This window comes from Pseudorasbora parva, chromosome 20, assembly GCF_024679245.1.
Source record: "Pseudorasbora parva isolate DD20220531a chromosome 20, ASM2467924v1, whole genome shotgun sequence".
NCBI classification, from domain to species: domain Eukaryota; kingdom Metazoa; phylum Chordata; class Actinopteri; order Cypriniformes; family Gobionidae; genus Pseudorasbora; species Pseudorasbora parva.
Genome location: NC_090191.1, coordinates 30,244,879 through 30,269,910, shown reverse-complemented (window position 1 = coordinate 30,269,910; position 25,032 = coordinate 30,244,879). Strand labels below are relative to the sequence as shown.

The 25,032-nt window shown below is 37.8% G+C and overlaps 1 protein-coding gene across 1 annotated transcript in view; it reads left to right on the top strand.

Annotated features, from left to right (window-relative positions):
• The window catches only part of exoc4 (exocyst complex component 4), a 153,693-nt gene that overhangs the window by 47,098 nt on the left and 81,563 nt on the right, over positions 1–25,032 (top strand). Inside the window, exon 10 of the mRNA XM_067427352.1 lies at positions 15,891–15,987. Within this exon, the coding sequence (XP_067283453.1) occupies positions 15,891–15,987 (97 nt within the window). The remainder of the gene's footprint in view (positions 1–15,890; positions 15,988–25,032) is intronic.

Here is a 25,032-nt window from a genome sequence, read left to right as displayed (position 1 = left end):
AGTGTGTGTGCGACTATATGAGCTCTGTCAGATTTCTCTACACTAACGAAAGTTGTTGTGTTTGTGGATGGTGTCAGACTGTCCTTTTAGTAGTTTCTCCATCAGAAACTCTCTAGCCTTAAAGGCACTTCCAGATAACTCACTCTCTATCGCGAAAAGAGCTTTTTCAAACTCTTCAAAGTCAGAGTGCTGATTTAGGTTTCACATCCTAACGGAGATTCAATTCTGAATCAGCACTGATAAACAGAGGGGTTTCATATAAATCTGTGCACCTTTGCAGAAAGATTTTCTGAATTGTTCAAATATATCCAAGGTTAGCAAGGTTTTTTTTTCCTTCAAAGCATCATTTCATTTTTAATTGAATCTTTCCACCGAGTTCAAGAGTAACATGGTTTTTAATCATCGAGCCCATCAATACTTGAGTCAAACTTGAAATGAGATTGAACTTTGTTATATAAATATTAAATTTTGCCACATAAAGCAGGCGAATGTGATATATTTTTATCCTTCATACACAAACATGGTTTGATTTTTTTGCTTATCTTTTTTCTTCTTCCTTTACTTTAACCACTTTTTAGCTACATTTACACTCCACATCATTTATATATTTTTTATTATTTTTGTATTATTATTGTAATTTATTTAATTTAATTTTCTAAAAAATATAATATATAAATAATGTTAATCTCTCTAGTTATTAACTCTTTCCCCGCCAAACACAGACTTTCCTGTTATTAGCTTCCCTGCCAAACACAGAATTTTTACGGGTTTCCATGTCACTGTTAGACGCTAGGGGTGCTATTACGCATCTTTTGAATGAGTGAATTTTCTGATAAAAACGCGCGAGGAAAACGCAGTAAAACAAGCAAATGTATGTAAGCAAATGCATATGTTAAAAAAAAATAACGTGATCAACAACATTAAACAGAATATTAATCAAAACTGCCTAATGTTACTGAATGAAATGTCGACCCAGGACAAGCTGTAGGACTGTGCAAGCTTTAGGGGTGTTGATGGACTCCATCTGTGTTTGATCGTCGCTCTGAATCGGATCTGGATACAGTCTTTCACAAAAACGTGATATTCTCAACTTTTTGTTCACAATGTTGCTTTTTTTTTAAAATGAAACTTACCCATATTCAAGTGTTGATAGAAAAAAGGAATGCATGAAGCTAAAATAAAATGTTTCTTTTGCTTGTTTGTTTAGTTAAAAGAAGTTTGTTACTTTTTAGTTAAAAGAAGTTTGTTTCTTTTGCTTGTTTGTTAAAAGAAGAGGGTCCGCTCTTTCTTTTGATTTATTGCATGCTCAGATATTCATAAAACAAAATGTTCTATGGGCTATTACATTTTTGTGAATTTCTTTGTTTGTTATTGTTTTGCATGCATCATGATCTGATCCATGCCAGATATTGGTGGCCTTGACCTTTCTGTTTCTTTCTTTTGTTCTTGCTCACTAGCTTTCTTTCATTCATGCTCTTTCTTTTCCCTCTTGACCTTTTATTTTTGTAGATGTTGATTAGCCCCCATATCCTCTGTATTCAGCATTGGCATTTCTTAGCATCTGTTTTAGAGCACCAAAGACAGTATGCAATCAGGCATTCCTACTGAGAGTCACCGAGAGCGAAAGAAAAGATGAGAGAGACAGACAGACGCTACAGGGAGCATTGTTAGGTGTGATTGTTGAAGAGGGGCTTCACTGTTTGACACTCAATCAAAGCATGTTTGATGGACACCGACAAGAGGAATAGGAAGGACACATAAAGGTCAGAAGTTTGTTTTTGGGGATTTTAATCCAGATGAAACGCACCTGAAAATACCTCAAAAGACAATGAGACTGATTGGTTTGATAGTTTTTGTGCATTTAGTCATGATTAGAGGGATATTTCATTTAAAGAATAGAAATGCAGCTTTTTTTCCATGCAAGGAAATGGATTGGGGACGAGAGCTGTCAAGAAAAAGAACACCATAAAGTATAATAATAGTTGTTTGCAAGCTACATCACAACTCCCTTTAAGCCATTTAATAGCTTTGTGTGAATAAATGTAAGTTGTTATTACTCACTGATACCTTATACTTTCATTATATTTAAAAGAGCAGCTTGGACATTCTCTTATTAAAAACTCATTTTGTGTTTCGTAGAAGAAAGTAAGTCAATCAGGATTCAAAAGACACGAGGACACGTACATTATTTTGTCTGAGCTATACCTTTAAGAAAAGTCTCAGAACATCACAAGTAGAAATAAGCAGCATTAGTAGTTTGAGGAAATGGCATTGTTACTGTATGTATGTCACAGACTGGTGTGCCTGATATTCTGTGTGTGTGTGTGTATGCTTGATGATCTGTGTGCTAAATGAGGCCTGATGGAGCCCAAAGTAAGAGAAGATATGACCCTCTAGACGCCACATGAGAGCGAAGCTCCTTAAATGGCTCTTTAAGCGAGATGGCGTGTGCATGTGCCCATGTGTGTAAGAGAATTGATTAAATATCATCTATTGTGTGTGTTTCTCTGGCTGAAACCTTGATCATTTCTTAAACACCTGATTTAACTTAATGAATAGATAACCAATAGATCTGGCTGGAGTCTTTATAGCCACAGATGTTGAAACATCATGGCTCATACCTGCGTCTGAGGAAGAGAGTCGGCTGGAACAAGCGATAGAGAAATGAGCAATTAAATTACTCCTTAATGCTGTGTTGGTTTTCCTTTTGTTTTTTCATTTTATTTGTTCCCTTGGCTCCTCATCCGGCACATCAAATTGAATCCAAACAAATAAGAGCGGAACACCAGCTGTGGAGCGTCAACAGAACTGCAATACACACTTCATGCCAATCAGTTTCCAGTGCTAGTGTGTGTGCTAGAGTGCTGTTTGAGCCATTAGGACATCCTCAACTTATCTTGTTCTGTTGTTGGAGAGCCTGTTTATTTTCATTTTCTAATTTACCATGTTACCCTCCCTAAAGGGATTCTGTCTATCTGTATTTCTGTCTGTCGATCTGTCTGTCTGTCCTTTCATCCATCCGTCCATCCGTCAACGAAGGAACAGTGGTGAACTGACGACAGGGTAATGGGTGACCAAGGCTCATTGAAGCTTGTGAGGAGCGAAGGCTGGCCTGTGTTGTCTGATCAAACAGACAATTTGCTCAAGAAGTTAATGCTGGTTCTGATAGAAAGGTGTCAGAATACACAGTGCATCGCAGTTTGTTTATTATGAGTCTGCATAGCCACAGACCAGTCAGGGTGCCCATGCTGACCCTGACCACTGCCGAAAGTGGCAACAGTGGGCATGTGAGCATCAGAACTGGACCAGAGAGCAATAGAAGAAGGTGGCCTGATCTGAAAAAATCTGAAATGTATTTTACATCATGTTGGTGGGTTGGTGCATGTGCGGCAATTACCTATGGAACACATGGCACCAGGATGCACTATGGGAAGAAAGCAAGCCGGCGGAGGCAGTGTGATGCTTTTGGCAATGTTCTGCTGGGAAACCTTGGGTACTGCAATCCATGTGGATGTTACTTTGACACGTACCACTTACCTAAAAATTGTTGCAGACCATGTACCCCCTTTCATGTAAATGGTATTCTGGGGCTGTGGCCTCTTTCAGAAGGATAATGTGCCCTGACACAAAGCAAAAATGGTGTAGGAATAATTTGAGGACAACAACAATGAGTTTGAAGAGTTAACTTGGCCTCCAAAATCCTCAGCTCTCAGTCCAATCAAGCATCTGTGGGACGTGCTGAACAAACAAGTCCGATCCATGGAGGCCCCACCTCGCAACTTACAGGACTTAAATGATCTGCTGCTAACATCTTTCTACCAGATACCACAGCACAACTTCACGGGTCTAGTGGAGCCCATGCCTCGACGACTCGGGGCTGTTTTGGCAGCACAATATTAAAAAGGTGGTCATAATGCTACTTATGCCTGATCGCTGTATATAAATAATACAATACATATATTGCAGTGTTGAATTTTACCTAAGATCTTAAGAGTCATATTGTACAATCTGCCAAGCAGAACTTATAATGGACAGGAAAAACACCCATGCATGGCCAGTTTCGTATGCTTTTGATGGCTTTGAGCCACAGATCATAAAGTCAAATACAGAAATTCACTCTCACCCCAGTTCCGTCACATTCACAGAGCAAAGCAGCAGTCAGCTGGCATGCGGTCTGGGCGGATGCTTCATGTTCAATCTGTTTCCAAGTAATTTTATAGCAGAAGCTGATTAGGGTTGAAACAGCATTACGGGCCGTGATTGTGTTGTTTTTTTTCTTGGGAGTGGGGTGTGACTGTGATGAGTGAAGTCCTGAGGTGGATCTCATCATGGACACATTATTGAATTACTGCAGTGGTGAGATGAGATTGGCCTGTGATTGGCTGAAATGGACTTGGAGGGTAATAACATATCAGTGGTGCTGTGGGTATTGACAGGGAGACTCTTGCTGCTTTCCTCCTTCATGAAATGGAACTAAGAAAGGAAATGGTAAATAGTAATTTTTTTTTGTTAATATTTGGGTGGTTAGAGTAAAAATGGCCCTGTTTGAATTCATATTTGAAGAACTTGATGTTTAATGCTGATTCACAAGGTCAACAAAGTGTAGATAAAACTTTTTATTTGCATTTCTGAAGCTCTATAGCTTGTCTTGCGGGTAGTTTGTGGTAGCTGCTATCAGACTGAGGGCAGACACATAATTATACTTTGTCTGAGTGAGCGCGTGTGTCTGTGTTTCACAACCTGTGCTAATTTTAATCAACGAGACCATCATCACCGTGGCTGTCACAGGCTTGTTTACCTTTCATTTGGGATTGGCGTGATTGAAGGAGAAGTGGTGGGGTGTGGGGGGTATAGGGTGGAGCGAGGAGGAGAGGGGGAAAAGGTGAAAGAGAGGACAGAGAACAAGGGTGATGATGATGATGATGTCTGGATGAGTGGAACAGCCTTTTAAACACAATCACAATCACTGGCTCTCTGATTCTAAATCAGTGGAGCTTGAGAGGGCAGCAGAGACCCGTCTCAAATCTTATGTTCCTGTCCTCCAATCGCAATGAGATTCAACAGAGGTTGCCTATGGGAGAAAGAGATAGAGAGATGGATAGACAACATAGGCAGAAATGGCTAAACCCATGGTTAAAATAATCCTGGGTTATTTGTTGCATTTTTCACACTGCTCACATTTATCCTGGGTTAGACATTTCTGGGTAGTCCATGTTTGGAAGTGTCACACTGACTGTACACCCCGGTTTAACATTAACGGAGTACGCGCAATCGCAAAATTGAAAGCGAAAGTAAACATGAGCACGCATTCAAATGGAATTTCAGTACCCCGCTTTTTGAAAGCGGCTTTCTGATCATGCATGCATATCTCCCATTATGAAAGCTATCCTAGTCAGGGCTGTGTAGCTGTAAACATCTCGTAGCTCTTGTATCATGCTTGAAGACAAATCTGGTCTCTATTTGCGCTTTGAATATTGAGATAGTACTTTGATTATGGTTGCATAACCATATTTTGCACGTATTTTTTGCACGTAATATCTATGATCATTTTGTGGGAGGTCAAAAGTTGAAGAAGCTCATATATAATGTGCAGTTCTAAGTTCTGAAGAGATAAACAGCCTACAGGAGGGAAGCTATTTGTTGAGTTTGTGCAAAGCCTTTTACAGTGCTTGAGTATTGTTGTCTTTTACTGCATATGACAATTCATACTCAGCATCCATTACACGATAATGAGTTAAAACATTTTAAATGCACGTGCAAAGTATTTGAGAGTCATGTATTTCATCATTGAGCATTTCATAAAATGTGCAAAAATGTTGTGTTGTTCTCCTGAGCTAAGTGTCTTGTCACTTAGCCTACTATAGACTACTGTTCAAAAAGCATTTTTTAAATAATTAATACTTTTATTCACCATTCAAGGATGCATTAAAAAAGAGTGTCCTTAAAAACATTTATGTTACAAAAGAATTATATTTGAAATAAATGCTGATCTTTTGAATGGTCTTTTCATCATTGAGTCCTGGAAAAAAGTATCACAGTTTCCACAGATATTAAGCAGCATAACTGTTTTCAACATTGATAATAGTAAGAAATCAGCAAATTAGAATGATTTCGTGATGTTCAAGTGACACGCAAGATAGATATATAAAAATAGAAAAAAGTAGTAATATTTCACACTATTACGGATTTACTGTATTTTTGATCAAACACAATTCTTTTCTTTCCTCAATCCTTTGAGTAGATTGTATCTCTTCATCAGTCCAGTTAATATGTGTGGTATCACTATTTTACTTTTTTTTTTCTTTTTTTTCCTAAAGGAAACACTCCACCGTTTTTATAAATAGAGCTTATTCAACTTCTTTCCTAAATTTATATGTGGCTAAATGCATTTTGTCTCAGTGCATGCATTGTTTTAGTTTGGCAGGGTCGCCGTTAGCTTAGCTTAGCATTATGAATAGAATCCTATGTTGCCAGCTAGCATGTCCCGAGTAAAAGTGACCCCCCCCCCCCCCACCCCACCCCAATTACTTCTTGTGGCCTGTGTCTTCAAATACCGATGCAGATTAAGACTAGGTGATTTCCTAGGCAGATATTCTTTTGGGACTATATTATGGGGAAGCACAGACGAAGCACTGCTACTTGGACGCAGAGATATCACGGCTCTCATCCTCCTCCAGCTGTTGAGCGATCGCAATGTGTTGCATGATATCTCTGCGCCCAAGTAGCAGTGCTTTGCACGTGCTTCCCCATAATATAGTCAATATCTATCATTCCAAAGAGAGAGATGGACTTTTTTCTTCATTATTATTTTGCGCTGTATTATTTGGTTATTTTGTTATTTCTAGTTCAAAAGGGAGTAAAAAAATACTTTAAAATCTAAAGAGTATTCATGTGATTATACATTGTTGTGAAATTAATTGTGAAACCGTGAGTATTTATCAGACTATAATCGTACTAATAATATTGCATCCCTACATCCAAATACCAGATTAGAAATAAAGAAACTGGGACAGGAATATTTTGACAAAGTGACTGACTAAGACTGACTATTATGGGCATGCGGTTTGGATTGGAAGGGGCGGGGTTGATATATTTTCTCGTTTTTAATGGAGTCAAATGATGTACTAGTGATGGCTCAGTAATCAGATCAGTTAGACGGAGACTAGACATACCATTATTTTTGGGGAGGAGCAGATTGTGGCCACTCTAATCAACAACTTGACTTCACTACCTTCACTACCGTCTCGCGTTTTCAACCTTGGGAGGCATCTATTGGCGTTGGAGTTGTTTCAGTGAATGAATTTATAGAATAGTTCAGATAAAAGCAAGGATGTAACTGAATATTTAGGACTGGTGAGGCTAAAGGTAAAAATTTAAAGCTGAAGTGTTTGATTTGCATAAGATTCGTACTGAATTTGAACCGAAATGTGCATTACAGCTAAACTTCTCCACGAGGCTGTGGAGGCTTTTTTCCCAAAAAACATTCCCAAAGTTATTTTGCTCTAAGTGCAGACATTCAGAGCTGTCAACCTGACCTTATTAAAAATACATGTAGAAAAGCATCATATCCGAAGCAAGGGGAATTGCCCACCATGCCATAATTAATAATTGATCCAACTCTATTCGGAAACAATTATGTATTCATTCATTAATTTGTTTAATTGTCATCTCAATGCATTGTCAACACACTGCACTAGTGGTCTCGGCTCTCTCCTGGCCGGAAATATTGGAATATTGTCCCCTCAAATGAGTTTTAATAATAGAGGAGTCTCATCAGAAGCCAATCAGACATGAAGACATGGCAGAGGAATTATAACCAGGCCAACTGGGAAGTCATGAATTATTGAAAATTGGCCTGTTCTTTTTCAAGTTGGAGGTTTCTGCCTGACAGCACTGATTGGCCACACATGCACACACCTGTCGATCTTCATTCTGTTTTGTTAGGAGAAACCTGGCAGCTGGTTTGGGTTTGTGCTGTGTAGCCTGTCTGTCTGTGGCTGCTCAACTGATAACCAACCTGTGGAGACCAAGCCAGAGCACTGTGCAAACAGGGAATGGTTTTGTGCCTTGAGTTTACGTGTATTTTCAAATATGTTTATGTTTTTAAAGATTTAATTTCTGTCAGTAATTACTCACCCTTATGTTGTCCCAAACCCGTAAAAAACATTTGTTCATCTTCGTATAACACGAATGAAGATATTTTTGATTAAATCCCCTCCATAGACTGCAATGTTATTACCACGCCAGAGACTGACACAGAAGAGAAGAAATGGTTTTAAAAAAAAAAACTTTGCACACAAAAAGTATTCTCGTCGCTTCATGACATTAGGGTTGAACTACTGTAGTCACATGGATTATTTATGATGTCTTCACTACCTTTCTGGGCCTTGAAAGTGGTAATAAGCTCTCTAAGGTCCTATGGTTTTGAAATGTATAACAGAAATGTAATTTGTGGGTGAACTAACCCTTTAAAAATGTGTAAGTGTCATTAGATATCAAAATATCAAAGCAGTGACTATCATTTTAAAGGATGATAGCACGCTTAGAAAAAAAATAGGCTTTATTGATTTATTTGTTATGTAACGAATACTTATTACTTTTAAACAACGATGGCAATGACTATAATAATAATAAATATATAAAAATAAAAAGTTTATCAATAAAGTGTCTAAATCTAAATTTTAACAATGTATATATTGTTTTAAATAATAATAATAATAATAATAATAATAGGAATAATACACTTGAAAAAAATATATCATTTTAAAACAACAGATGCATTGTTTAAAATTAAGATTATTAAATAGTGGTATCTGAACACGTGATATTAGATTACATATGATAGATACAATGTTAAAACTTAAGATTATTGAAAAAAAGAATGTTCTGGCCACTTGACTGACAAACTGATTGTCAAATAAAATGCACTGGTATTTTTGAATGTTTCAGTTTCAGTGTGACCATACAAGTTTCAAGTGTCCAGGTACTCTGGGGTCACAGTATACTTTATATTAGTCTTTGAATGAGAGTTTGAGTGTTATTTCTGTATTATTCCAATTATTCCAATATTATTATTGTAAACACACATAGTACCTGGATCAGAGTTGACTGTATGGGTTACAAAAATGGTGCTCCAATATCGAGTGATCTCTCTCTCTCTCTCCCTCTTTTTCGGCATGATTGCTTGCCCTTACACACTGACATGCATTTGTTTGTTTCGCATGCAGACACGCATGCGCAGATAGATCCGCTGGGACGGCTGGTGTTAGTGAAGGCGCTACATGTTTCTCTGCTGTAGATCCGGGCAGGGACAGAGCACATCTCAGATCAAACCCATTTCTAATCAAACCCACGAAAGTGTAGCTAATGCAATTTCACTAAGTCACTGGTTGGCTTGATTACATGGGGGCTGACATGAGTGGGAGGTGTGTGTGTGTATGCGCAGTCACACACTTTTCACTCATCAGACTTACTTACACAATACGTGCACTTTCGTGTAAGTCGCTTCTGTAAGAGAATGTCTGCCAATAATAGAAATGTAAATTTGATGTAAAGGTGCATCCCGATCCTAGATTAGCTGTAACTACAGGGGGCCGCTAGGCTTTAACACCTCTCGCATGATCTTATGCACACATAGATTATTAAAGAAAACACTCTTCAGCATAATAATAAACCAGCAAAAGATGTGGAGGCACATAATAAATTGGACCAGCTAACTCGTCGGCCATTTATTCATGTGTTTATTTTTTGAATGTTGATATAACTTGTTAAACTTCTGTTTATAAATGATTGTTCATATTTAACAGAGCAGATGTTGGCCAGTTGTTTTTCCAGTCAAAGTATGTCGTGCTGACAACATTTTAATGGAGCTTCATTAATATGTACTACAATCTGAATAATGATTTGAGTCAAGCCAGGCTGGCGTGGGATGACATTTTCTCATCCGTCTGTGCCATTAAATGTAACCGCACAATCTGGATGCATAACTCTTTGACCTGCTGGCTAGCGGATCTTTCATTTATGTGTTTTTAATAAGTGATCGACTGTTTTGGGGCTTTTAATGGCTCATACTGATGTAGAGAGCAAAGTGATGTATGATATAATCTAATGACAGCAAGTGAAAAAATGGTACAAATTAAATGAGTGCTTGTACAATATTTATTGAAATTGTATTCAAAATAAAAAAGAAATAAGTAAAAAAATAAAAGTAGAAACTAGTAATGGTCAACGATAAGGATTTTTATACATTGTTATATATTTTTTCAAATGCTTTTTTGATAATAATAACAATAAGAGTTATTATAAAATAATAATGATTATAACTATAATACTACTTATTATTATTATTATTATTATTATTATTATTATTATTATTATTACAAATACACATTTCTTATTATTTTTATTTGAAATAATATCTGGAAAATGTACAGTAATTGCAATTATTTGACAGCTATGAACATGTCTGGTGAAAAACTTATGACACTCTGCAAAACTAAATAATATGGGGGGGGGGGGGGGGGGTCTAACGCTATTTCATACAGCCTGACTTATTTGCACTGTTAAAGAGTTGGATTCTCTTGCTAAATATGGACAAAATGTCTATAAACAGACATATGACAGAATATTTCTGTGCCAAATAGGGATGGCTCGATACCACAATTGTGGCTTCGGTACGGTACCACACTTTAATACCGAAGTACCGATATTAAAACGATTCCACACAGTCGGATATTGCCGCGGGTATTTGGCGCGAGAATGAGTACAATTATGCAAGTTTTGAGTTTAGAAAGTGGAAAATTACCACAAATGTTTATTAGTAAATTAATCAACAAAGATTATCACATCAAATTAGTCATTTGAAAACTTTCTTGTGAGAAATAATTTCAGCAAAATCTCTCTAAATTAGCAAATCTGGTTACAAAAGACATTGCACTAAAGCAGTCTGCATGCTCTGATTCAACATTTTCACGTTTGTTTCGGGATGGCTAATGGAAATCAAATTTGAACATGCAAGCGATTTTATAGCATTTCGTAATAACAGTTACATGGGATATGAGCTCATACCAACGACACTCACAAGCTTCAAACTTAGAGCTCGCACAATCCAAATTGTTTCCTTAAACAGTCAAATACACAAAATGATGTAAAAATGTCTGTCTTTAGTGAGTATTCACATAAACACAGTCGGTTGTGTCTAACGCGAATGTAAATAGTGCAGTAGTACGTGTGCAAATATAACGAGATCTAAATGTCATTGGTTGAAACAAAAGCTGGAGATTTTGTGATATTCGATCTTATGTTATGTATATGTGTTGATCAGTGTTACAAGAAAATAAATGTCTAAATGAGATGGTTTGAATGATGCACTCACCTGACGTCGATCTCTTAAGAAGTCTTAAAGTCAGGATAGTGACATATGCTTGGCTAGGTTTGCTGGTTCTTCATCATTTTTATAAGCAAAGTAATTACAAATTTTACTTCTACTCCTCTCTTTATTAATTTGTTTTGGGCATCTTGAGTGAGATTCAACTGCTTTCCTTTTTGTTCGTCTATGTTGTCACATTTGCCGGTTTCGCGTCAGTTTGGGTAGCGCGCACTGCCATCTAGCGGTGAACTTCGGAACAGTAGCATATACCGAAATGCGTAAAATCATGATATCGTACCGTTTTAAATAAAATATATCCCGGTATTTTTCCAGTACCGGAATACCGCGCATCCCTATTGCCAAATACACTCATTCAGGATTTGAATACGTTTCGGAAGGTTTTTTTGGCCCTGTATGACATCATAAAGGGTAGAATTCCTTGTATGGGCACTTCTCCCGGATGAGGACGTGTGCACATCAACCAGAGCGAGAGCAGGAGCATCAACAAGCTTTGTTTGGGCTACGGAAGTCGACGGCAGCGTTGACATTTTGTTTTTAGACCACAAAATCAACAATGTCTCTAAAAAAGTGTGATTTTGGTTGTGAGGGAAAGATAAACTTGTTCAGCTTCCCAAATAACCCAGCATTAAGGAAACAGTGGATGCAGTTTGTTTTTCCAGAGCAGCAATAGTTTAGCAAGTGTATTTGTTTGTTCACAGTCATTAACTACATTAAATGTTTGTGATTTGTTGGCATCGTGTGTGTGTGTGTGTGTGTGTGTGTGTGTGTGTGTGTGTGTGTGTGTGTGTGTGTGTGTGTGTGTGTGTGTGTGTGTGTGTGTGTGTGTGTGTGTGTGTGTGTGTGTGTGTGTGTGTGTGTGTGTGTGTGTGTGTGTGTGTGTGTGTGTGTGTGTGTGTGTGTGTGTTTTGGGCTGGTAATCCCAAAATGTCCTCACAAAGATGGCAATATCCAAAATCCTTGTCCTTGGGGGGACATTTTTTGGTCCCCATGAGGAAAACATCTTATAAATCATACAGAAGGAGTTTTTTTTGAGAAAGTAAAAATGCAGAATGTTTCCTGTGATGGTTAGGTTCAGGGGTAGGGGCAGTGTATAGGGGGTTAGAAAATACGGTTTGTACAGTATAAAAACAATTATGCCTATGGAAAGTCCCCATAAAACATGGAAACACTACGTGTGTGTGTGTGTGTGTGTGCATGTTGTGCGTGACACAAATGTGGATAATGACATGGGTATGACACAGGTATTACAAGGAGAGGTTGAAATATGAGGACATTACCCATGTCCCCACTTTTAAAATAGCTTATAAATCAAACAGGATGAGTTTTTTTGAGAAAGTAAAAATGCAGAATGTTTCCTGTGATGGGTAGGTTTAGGTGCAGGGGCAGTGTAAGGGGATAGAAAATACGGTTTGTACAGTATAAAAAAATTACGCGTATGGAATGTCCCCACATTTCACAAAAACAAACGTGTGTGTGCGCCTGTGACTCTTTAGCTCCGGCCTCTGCACGCCTCCACGAGTCCGGCTGTTTTCCGAAAGAATCGGTACAGCGTATCTATCTTTTATAAATATGATAAAACTGAAGATTCTTCAGAGGTATGGAGGATGCTCCAGATTAACATGCGATTGGCAGAAACTGTCAATATTTGCAGTTGTTGTTTACCTATTTCCTCCCTCATTTTTATCATGCAACTCTTCTTTGTAACAGTTCTCTGTGTTTTTCTCTCCTCCTGTCGCTTGTCTAGGTAGTCAGCGTAGTGAGTGTTTGCTGCAGCAGCTGTGTTCTCTTGTTTTGAAGTTGTAATTGAGTCTTAATTGAATTAGCAGGAGAGAGATTGGTTAGATCGAGAGAAAAAGAGAAACAGGAAGCTAAGGAAGATGAGTTCCCTTTCCTGAGCAACAACTTTAAAAAACAGCCAGAGCTCCAACCGGAAAGCTTTTAGAGAGGATAAAGAATCCTCTTGTCTGTTTAATGAGAAAAAGTGCTGGAAATGAAATAAGAGAGAGAGAGAGAGCTTTTCATCAGAACGTGCTCCATGAAGAATGTCAGGAAGGTGGAAATGACGGGAGCGGCAGCGGGAGGTGCGTTTGAATGCTGGACAGGTGCACTGCAGGCTTTTTAGTGCGGTAAAAGGTGAACGCATTTTTCATTTGAAGCACGTCCTGCCTCTCAGAACAATGAACACAGGGTGACTCCGATTCCAGACCCGTATCAGTGGGTCTGAGATCAGAGCATTGGACACAAATCATGCAAGCACACTCTTTTGCTTCACTTGTAATTCCATGGGAATCCAAATCCATCACACGCGTGATAAATGTGTGTCACAGAAATCTTCTGGCGTTAATTTGTGTTCCTGGGTCTGGACTCATTTCCCATCCCCTGGGCAAGAAATCTTTTGTAACGGACTGATAAAAGCAATTAAAGAGATTCTCCACCGAGGGCTTGTGTGTGTGTGTGTGTGTCTGCGTGTGTGTGTGTGTCTGCGTGTGTGCGTGTGTGTGTGATGTGCACACGAGTATCTTGGATGTGTATGTTTCCTGTATGGTGTTTGTCAGGATAGCGGTGCCCAGGCTTAGTGCTACGTAGTTACAGCAGTCTCTCCAGTGGCAAATCTCAAAGGGCTGTGAAATTTTAATGAATAACATTGTCACAGTGCGAGAGAGAGAGAGATGCCAGTGGCCTGCCGCAGTGGCACTTCTATTCATCGACCCACGAGGCCACGCACACACCTTCTGTCCGCCCGGGATTGTTCTTATTGATGGCAGACTTGATTCTCTTGCTGTCAATTATATTGATTACTTGTGGATGAGTGGAGCTAATAAGGATTGGAGCTCAGTTCATTTTTTGGGGGGGCCTGCCTCATCATGAGAGTTACACGGCCATGATTTTCTTATTAACCCTGTTAGCGCAGGACTACGCACAGACACAGATGAGAAAATGGGAGAAAGAGGAGGGGGAGTCTTGTATTTTTCTCTCCAGCTATCTAATTGCAAAGATTTGATCAAATTAGTTTTTTTTTTTTTTACTTTTATGTTTTGCTTTGCTTCACTTTTTCTTTTTTGCATTGCTTTGTTTGTTGCTTTTTGTTCTGTTTTTGCCTTTTGTTGGGTTGTTGTTTTGCTTTTTTGTTTAGTTTTTATTTTTTTGCTTTTTTTGCTTTGTTTTTTTTGTTTTTAACAATTTTTCTGTTCCTTTTAAAAAAAAATCAAATTGTTTGTGTTGTTTTTAGTTTTTTTCTTTTTTGTTGCTTTGCTTTGTTTTGTTCAGTTTTTTTTTCAATCAACTTTTGCTTGTTTTTTTTGTTCCGCTTTTAATTTAGTTTGTTTAATTTAATTTAAATTTAATTGTTGTTTGTTTTGCTTTTTGTTTTGTTGTTGTTTTTTGTTGTGCTTTTTGTGCTTTTTTGCTTTTTCTTTTGTTCTGTTTTTGCCTTTTGTTTAGTTTTTTAGTTTTTCTTTTTTGTTGCTTTGTTTTGTTCATTTTTTTTAGTCAACTTTTGCTTGTTTTTTTGTTTGGTCTGCTTTTAATTTAGTTTGTTTAATTCAATTTAATTGTTGTTTGTTTTGCTTTTTGTGTTGTTGTTGTTTTTTGTTTTGCTTTTGTTATTTGTGTTGTTGTTGTTTTTTGTTTAGCTTTTTTTGCTTTTTCTTTTGTTCTGTTTTTGCCTTTTGTTTAGTTTTTTAGTTTTTAGTTTTGTATTGTCATTTAACCAGCCAGCTTCTTTTTTGTAATGACCACTACGCTGCATGTCACCAATCAGAGCTTGCGTTAGACTTCCGCATTGTCATTAAAATTCCATCTTCATCTTCATCATTACCCATCATTTAAATGTTCATATTTTAAGGATAATAAGCCATTTAATAGGCTGTTTTTGTTCACCTTTTCAGTTTTATACACAAACTTACAGGACAAGCATATAGGCTAGTTTATGCATTTATGTATTTATGAAGAGAAAGTTGAACAGAGAGAGACTTTTCAGGTTTCATCATGAATGTGATGCAAACAATAAATCACAATTTTGCTTTGTTACTTATTACAGAAAATATGTTGAAAGATGCAATCCAACTTAACGAAATCTGGTTCAACCACAGAAAGATGTCAATAAAACAGTTTGTAAATGCATTGTCACGCAACCCATTCGTTGACCATTAACTTGATAGACAGCATGAGAACCCCCCCCCCCACTCCCCCCCCCCCCCCAAGTTAACAGGGGTGAGAATAACAGTTACAAGTTACAATATCACCCTCAGTGTAATCTGTCAAAATGACGAATGGCTTTCAGATTTTTCCTTTTTTTTCACTGCAAAAAAAATTTTCTGTCAATGAAAATGACAATTTTCAGTTAACGTGACCTTTTTTGTGTTCTATAAAGACTTCTTTGAGCATTGTGTTTCACTTTTTTTCATTCTGTTTCATTCTTTTTCAGGAATGCATTACATTGAAAAGTAATTTTTTTGAAGAAAATCTGTTTACCCTTTTCTTCCTGCTTCTTTCTGTCCAGGTGGAGCTGATGATAACCTGATTGAGGGAGGAGAGACTAAGTTCCTGTGTAAACCGGGAGCCAGAAACATCACGGTCATCTTTCAGCCACTGCTTAGGTAGGTCCTGTTCACAAATGCGCGCGTCTGTAGAACATGCTTTATAAAGCTGCATTTCAACAAGCTGTTTAAACTCTCACCTGATTCATCTGTCTCTTTCGCCAGTACGTGATTGTTTTTTCCCCTTCCTTTTATATTTTTCATGGCTAACGGCCATTACCGCTAGCCCCTGCTATTGATTTTGATTTGTTCTGACGGTATCAATTGGAGTGTTCCGTTTAGAACCGCTCCGCATTCAATTTTCCTTTCAATCTCCTAATCTATTGGATCATCGGTCCAGCCCACTAATGCCCTGTCATATTACCACTCTAATTCAGAGACATATCCCAAGCATGCTTGCCCTGCCCACAACGTGACTGGACTTCCCGATACTCCTATTGCTCACAATTACTTTTGAGCCACGGTGCATTGATTTTCTGTTTTTTATTTATCTATTTTTTTTTTTCCAGAGATGGTCACTGCCACTCTCCGATGGCTTGTTTTTATGTCCTGGATGTAACACACTTCTCAGACACTCTTTTAAAAGACCCATTGCCCTTAATGCACACTCTGTGGATGTACAGCCTTGCTATACAGAATTAATGGAAGCCCGATTTTAAAGATTTTTTTGTTAAATTAAAAATACATGATTGTAGACATTTTATCCCATGTTAGCTCAAGCATATGTTTAATAATAGCATTTGAACAAACATTTAAACAGATAGTTCACCCAAAAACGAAAATAATCCCATAATTTATTCACCGTCAAGCCATCCTAGACGTATATGACATTCTTCTCTCAGACAAATGCAATCAGAGTTATATAAAAACTTTATAATGGCAGTGAATTGCCATTATAAAGTGAAAAAATCTATCCATTATAAAAGTAATCCACATGTTTCCGGGGGGTGGGTCAATAAAGGCCTTCTGAAGTATATCGGTGGGTTTTTGTAAGAAAAATAGCCATATTTAACTAAAATAAAAGCAATAACTAAAATATCCAGCTTCCGGCAGACCGCCTTCCATATTCAACTTAAGAAGAATGTTTAGCGTCTCTCGCAATTCAGAATGATTACGCTATGTCCGACATCATCGTTGCGCCAGTTACACTTTTTCCGTTAGTTGAATATGAAAGGTGGGGGCCGCCAGAAGCTAGATATTACACCCAGGATGGCTCGAGGGTGAATAAATCATGGGGTAATTTGAACTATCCTTGTAAACCTATAAGTATTAAGCTTAAGAATGAGAAACTAAAACACGATTAATATCTCAAATAATGTGTCTTCACTGTTAACCTGAGCACGAAAAGTGTCTTATTTGGCAGGTTTGTCGTAATGGCTCCACAACCTCATTTGTTGTCATTTCGGCTTGAATTCTTCTCATGTTTGTTCAGATTGTGTTATCAATCAGTGCGATTTCACATCACATTATCAGTCACCACCTCAATAATGACGAACATGTGTTAAGTTTTCCAAACTTTTTGTCCATTACAAACTTGTCTTTCAGGATATAAACGCATCAACCCTGTTGCTAAAATTCATTTAAGAAAAATACATATTTTGGCCTGCTGTGATTCTGGCTCGATTGCAAACACTGCAGATATTTTAAAGTACGCCCACTATGAAGTGGAGGCACCTGCTGCACACTGATATATTCTAGCCGTGCTCATTAATCTAAATGAGCTCCTATCAGTGTTCATGCGAGCAGTGCGACAGCAGCAGGGGATGGACAGAGGGCGTGTCAGACAGCTGTCCGTCTGAGATGAATGGCAGGCGGATCATCGCGCCGACAGTATAGACAGCTCATCTGGTCCCTGCTGAGGTGACGGACCGAACAAATGAATGCATGAATAAACGAGTGACTGCACTCCACCTTTTGCCCGCCGGTACATAATGGCTGCCATCAGTCATAGTCCTCTGCGAGGAGCCCGATGTGTGGCCACCCGACCTTGGCTGTGCCCGCGGAGCTTAATTTTTTTGCCGCATCGATACACGTTCAACCCTATGAGGAAAAGGACATCCTTGTAGCCGACTTTGCTTTTAAGAACATAGGTCTGGAAAGTTTTTTTTTTTTAAACTGTAAATGACTAATCACTTATTGTCAAATTCATAGTTTTTAACTTTTGATAAAAAAGATCCTTTTAAATTGAGTCAATATTTAGTTGTCATAATGTCTGTAAATTTTACTCTAGCTAAAGTTGCTTTGGTTGACAGAAATAGCATTTTAGTGCACGATAACATGAAAAAGGAGAAAGATATTGTGCCAAACTGTAGCAGACTAAACTATACATTTTGAAAACAACTTAAAAAACATACATTTTGTTGTCATATTGTCAGTCAATTTTACTCTAACTTAAGTGGCATGTTTTGGTTGGCAGAAATAGCATTAGTTCATTATAATATGAAAATTTGAAAAAAAAAAAAACTAAATTGTACGTTTTATAAACATAACACAACAACTTATGAACATACATTATAATACATATTTTGCAGTATTGTTTTTTTCTGATTTTTCAACAGCATTTAAAGGGATAGTTCACCCAAAAATGAAATTGATGTCATTATTGACTCACCCTAATGTCGTTCCACACCCGTAAGACTTTCGTTCATCATCGGAACACAGTTTAAGATATTTTAGATTTAGTCCCAGAGCATATGCAGTCAATGCCCACTTTACTGTCCATGTCCAAAAAGGTAATAAAAACATCATCAAAGTAGTCCATATGTGACATCAGTTAGTTGATTAGAATCTCTTGAAGCATCGAAAATACATTTTGGTCCAAAAATATCAAAAACTAAAATATAAAAAAAAATGCTGATTTTATTCAGCATTGTCTTCTATTCTGTGTTCCTCCAAAAAGATTCAAACAGTGTGAATCGATCAATGATTCGGGTCGCCAATGTCATGTTATTTCAGCAGTTCGGATCACGTCAAACTGCTGAAATCACGTGACATAGTTGTAGTTTTTGATAATTTTGGACCAAAATGTATTTTCGATGCTTCAAGAGATTCTAATGAACCAACTGATGTCACATATGGACTACTTTGATGATGTTTTTATTCCCTTTCTGGACATGGTCAGTAAAGTGGGCATTGACTGCATTATCCTCTGGGACTAAAATATAAAATATCTTAAACTGTGTTCCGATGATGAACGAAGGTCTTACGGGTGAGGAACAACTTTAGGGTGAGTCATTAATGACATCAATTTCATTTTTGGGTGATCTACTCCTTTAAGAACAAACTTTAAAATACACCAAACAAATGACTTTTTTAATTACATTTAAAAAAAGTGTTTTACTTTGGATATAGTTTGGGGGGAAAAAAAACTATCACAACTTTCATTTTGTGCTGACTTTTAAAACAGTTTTAATACGGTTTTGTTCAAAAATGTATATTAAACATATATTATAAAAAATATTTTGACATTTTTATTATATTTTCAAATGTTTCCTTATCAGTGTTTTAATTAAAAGTGTTTAATGATTATTTAATATAATTTTTGCATATTTGTTATTATTTAAATTCAGTTTGGAGGGGGGGGGGGGGGGTGTGAAATGCTGTTTCATGCATACTGAGCTTTTTACACTGTTAAAGACTTGGATTCCCATCCTAAACATAGACAAAGTTTCAAAAACTAATGTTGGACGTTTGATGGAGTATTTCTGTGTTAAAAATACTCCTTCCGGTTTCTCACAAGTTTCGGAGAGTTTTTTTCGAGTATGGGTCCGCTTGATGTCAACAGAGCGGAAGGTCCTTGTATGGGCCATACGGGCTCTTCTCCCGGAACGGTGCGCGCGCGCGTGACTAGAGGCGAGAGAGCAAATGCACGCCCATAAACACTGCTCTCAAGGTGCAGATCCACTCGTCCGTGAACACTTATGACGCGCCCCGCTCCACTTTATTCCTATGGGTGACGTCAAGCGACTTTAAAGCTTCAGCACAGCATTCCGGGAAGGCAGCGCTGCATTTGAACCGATTTGAACGCAGAAATGACGGGAAGCGTCACATCACGCTTCAGTCGCGTCACAAAAGTGGATTTCCACGGTCACTGCTGTCAGGACTTCACAAAAACAGCAGTTACCAAAGAAGTGTGTTTTTGACAGAGCGGTCCCAGCGATAAAGGTTCACGGTCGTGCGCGGTGAGTAAAACTGCTTCAAATGTCTGTGTTGGCTATCGTCGCGTAAGTAAACATCAGTAAACAACACAATCGTATATAGTTAATTTATCAATGGAGCATGCAATGTATGGTGTGTGTTTAAATACATTTGTTTAGCTGACCACTAACGTTATAGATGTCAGTAAAACCACCCAAACATAAACCTTGCGTTCTCACAAAGTGTTCTTCGTCATTCAAATGCGCTAACGGTTACTCCATTGTTGTTCTATGTATAGCGTTACACTAGTCTGACGTGCAAAACCGGTTTGCTTGCTACTGCTAATGTTTAGTCGCATACAATAGTCCATAAACCGAATCATGTCCTCATAAACTGTGAGTAAACACACACAAATGTTGACAAGACACTAAATACAGTACATACCACAGAGACGGACGTCCTGCTGTTGCTGTTTCTCCTGTTCAATTTATTTCATCTTCCGGATCTGATTCTGGATCATATCTGTATTAGTTGAATCTGGGTAGCGTTTTCTTCTCCACACTTGAGGACGTCACCTCTTTGTGCGCTCATCATTCTTTAGCTCCGCCCACACGATACGCCTCCAGCCGCTCGGTTTTTTCCGGAAAGACTCGGTACAGCCCATATTTCTTTTATAAATATAATAAAACTAAAGACTTTTCTGAGATATGAAGAATGCAATACTACTCTATAGGTACTCAAGATTGACATGAGATTGACTGAACCCCCCCCAATTAGTTATTTCACTTTCAAAGGAAAGGAAGCAGATAAATAAAAATATCTATAATAATATCATATAAAACATTGTCAAGAAAAATCACACAAATATTAATGTTGTTCTTATAAAATATTATGCTTAATTTTGTCAGAAAGTGTTTTTCAATAGACATCAATGGAAAAAGTTTACAGAATGCTGTAGTTACAGAGGCTACTCGGACCATGCTAAACCTTGACCCCTTTATTATACAGCGATCAAACAGCACCTGGGCGAACTGATGCAGGAGTTTGTTTTATCAGAACCTAAACTTACGTCAAAATCAATACAGCCTCTTAATGTTACTGCCAATCAATTCACCATGCAATTTCTGATCAATAGTCTCTGTGGAAGAGGCTGACGTTGAAGATCTCAGAGGTGTAGAGTTGATGCTTTTTTGATTGATGCTGGGCAGGAGCAGTCCGAGGGGATCGATAACACCTTTGGGTAGCTTCACACATCTCCAGACCCGCTTACTGTACGCTAATATATGGGCTCTGCTTGCACTGTACAGCGCAAAGTGTGAAAACACTTTGCAGTGTATCAAATCTCCTAACTGATCAATACGGTTTCTCTATAAAGACTGCTTGTGTATGTGTTTGTTTGTGTTGCTTTCAACTACCTGTGTCAGTCTGAAAGCACTTGCAGTGTTTTATGTTAGTCTGTTAGCTTATGTGTGTTTGTGAGTGACTGTCTACCTCACTCATTTGTGGGTTTTTATATTTATGTGTGTGTTTTGCTACGCATGCGAATTTGAGACATGCTCACTACATCGAGAGGGGAGACGGAGCAGGTAGGAGGTAATTTAGTTTGACTTGTGGGGCCTCATACTGACATTTGAATGGTATTTAAACCCTCCTGCCCTGACTGAGGTTGGCATTTTGAAAAGGGGGCAGTCTGCAGCTTGCCATAATCTCTCCGCTGTTATACGTCCATGCTCAAAGGTGATTAGGCCTGGCAAGGAACAGATTCTGTGAGATCACACCCCTACCAGAGAACAGATGTTAGAGCTGCCTGTGTCCCTGTGCTGGGGCGGGGACCGGGGTATTGGTAGTTGAGTTCAAAGTGACATTTGAGAGGTTTAGAAAAGGATTGATTGTCAGCTTCATGTGTGTCAACATGAATTGGCATTTGAAACTTCTGTAATGTGACATAAACAGAATATTCATAAATATGCATATCTATCTTGTAAATAATAATCTTTTATATTATTTTAGATAATAATACATGTTTATTGAGCAGAAAATCAACATCATGTGACACTGAAGACTGGGGTAATGATGCTGAAAATCATCACAGGAATGAAATAGATTTTTAAATGTATTAAAATCAATTATTTTAAATAGTAATAATATTTCACAATAATACAGTTTTTACTTTATTTTTGATGAAGCGTTAGTAAGCAGAAGAGGCTTCTTTTCTTTCAAAAACATTGTAATGTTTCCAAACTTTTGACAGGTACTGTATTTTTTGAGGAATGACTTCTGAGGACACGTTTACCCCCCAAACTATAAACCCACTCACAAACTCAAATGGCGCTTGTCAAGTGCCAAAACACTGTCACTGTATCTGTCTTTTCTCATATTTTTCATTCCCTTTTCTCTTTTCTTTCCTCCTCTGCCCTGCATAGCTCTGTTTTACAGTCTCTTCCATCAGTTTCTCACTTAGATGCAATTGTATGTAATTGTAAAACTCGATTTTTCCCCCTTTTGTAGCACTTTTATTTTAGTTGGACGTCTTTTTTCCCATCCCCTCTTTTTGATCTCTCTCTCTCTCGCTCTCTTTTACACAAGGTATCAATTTCTTCAAAGGGATGGGGGGAAAAGCAATTCTGCAGATCACAGAGGAGACTATTTGAGAAGTGTCAAAACTTTTAGTTATTGATGGTTGGGGCCAATTTCCTGGACGGTTCTGTAGGGCTTTTTCTTTCCCACTGGTGGCGTAGAGTTAAACACATTTTCTCTAATAGTGTATCAGTTTGAGTGTTTTCGGTGTAGCAGCATTGTGTTGTGTATGGTATGTTTTAAAATGGTCTAAAAATACACTCTCATGAAATTTTTTTAATATCGTATTAAATAAGGGGCTTGTAGTCCCGTCCCCACTAAAACAATAAGAGGAGACTTAAAAACAGGAAGGTAAGAAAAGGTAAGTTACAGTCTTGAGGGCTTGGAGAGCAACTTAACATCTCCCTTGATGTCCATTGTCTCACGTTAGGAGAAGATGAGAGTGGTAGTTCATCTTAAATTGACATAATGAATGGTTATTTTGTGCATAGAACCCAAAACTACTTTTATATGATTCTGTCAGGTGTTTATACACAGCAAAAATACATTCTCAATTATTTGACTTGTTGTTAGAAATGGGTATCGATACAGATGTTCAAATTCGATTCGTAAGCTCTCAAATCGATTCGATTTTGTGTGTGATCTATTTTTAGTGTGATCGGCTGTGGGAGTTTTGCAATGTCTGGGTTGTGTCACATCAAATGGTTCAGCAGATTTTTAGTATTACTACAGCATTTCACCTCAGCATTATAAAAGGCGACAACCACCGGAAGCTGCCATTTAAGCACTGAATGAATGAATAAATGAATGAATGAATGAATGACGTGCACCTCTTGCTCCTTTGTAACATCGAGCAAGGCAAAGCAGTGACATCTAGTGGAGAAGACTAGTAATTTGATTTACGGTAATCTTATGTTCAATGTTGGCGGAAATTAATATGGAAAAAAATCGATTCATGGCCTTTGAGAATCGATTCGGAATCGACCAGATTTAAAAACAACTATTTCTTTTCTATTTCTTTTCTAACAACTTTTTCTATAGATTTAAAATCTATTTTTTTGCCCAGCACTACTTTTTGTCAGGTACAAAATGTACCAAGAAAAGACGCGTGCCTTGATGTAACCCAGATGGAGGCACAATTTTTTGGGGCACAGTCCCAGATCCTTGCGTCAACCAAGCTCCTGACATTGAAATGAATGGAAATGCTATCGGTTATCTTTATCCAGGTATCCATCCACTCCTCATCCTATCATTAATCTAAAATCTCATCCATGCAGTCACGTACAGGCATTATCTGGTCACGTCTGACCCTACACAAGATAGGAAGACAGTCATGATGATAGGACAATGTAGAAACAAAGAGCTAAAAGAGAAAGTATTCCTGTTCTTCTACTGTCAGCGCAAATTAGGACCAATTGACGGTAAAGGATCTCACTGATAGTTGTAGGATATCAGCCACTAATATAATAAGCTCACCCTTGAGGCTTCATCGCTGTCATCCGTTTGGCTCTTGTTGACGAAAAGCTTCCCGCCTGTGAAACTGTGCGAATGACATAACATATTTTCACATTGTTAAACATCCTTTTAAAAAGTCGCTATCACCTTACAAAGAACATGTCAGTTGTGTGTAGGAGGCTAGCTTTCCGTGGACCATCTGGCAGACATTTTCCTGAAGAAAAAGTCAAACTTTAGTGTTAAACAAACAAACTGCGCAATAGCAAATGGCCATTAGCCAGAATGGACTCACATGTCTCTAAATTACACAATATGTCAGTTGACAAAGTCAGTTTTGCTCAGTTTTTACTTCTCAGTTTACTGGGGCATGAGGAAGTTCTGGTGCTTGTTGCTTTTGCCGTTTGGTAATGAAGCTAATGTCAATATGTCATTGCCGATTGTCTTAATCAGGCTTGTATTTTAGTTAATACAGCTAAACCTCAACAGATAAGCAATATACATAACATATTGCAATCTGCAAAGGAAATTAAATGATTAAATTATATATATATATATATATTTATTTGAGAGTTGAAATTCCCCAGATCTTAATCCAATCGAGCATCTGTGGGATGTGCGATCCACCTTGCAACTTACAGGACCTAAAGTATCTGCTGCTAACATCTTGGTGCCAAATACCACAGCACACCTTCAGGGATCTAGTGGAGTCCATGCCGGCGGGCCAGGGCTGTTTTGGCGCCAACACAATATTAGGAAGTCATGATGTTATGCCCGATTGGTGTATAACATTTTTTTAATTCATTTAATTCCTACAGGCCTCTGTTTATCAGACAAAACAGTATCATTTCACCACAGATTGCATGGTTGGTCATGTCATAACCAATTTTTTTGTGGTTTCTCATTCTGATGTTGTGTAAATGCTGTTTTTTATGTATT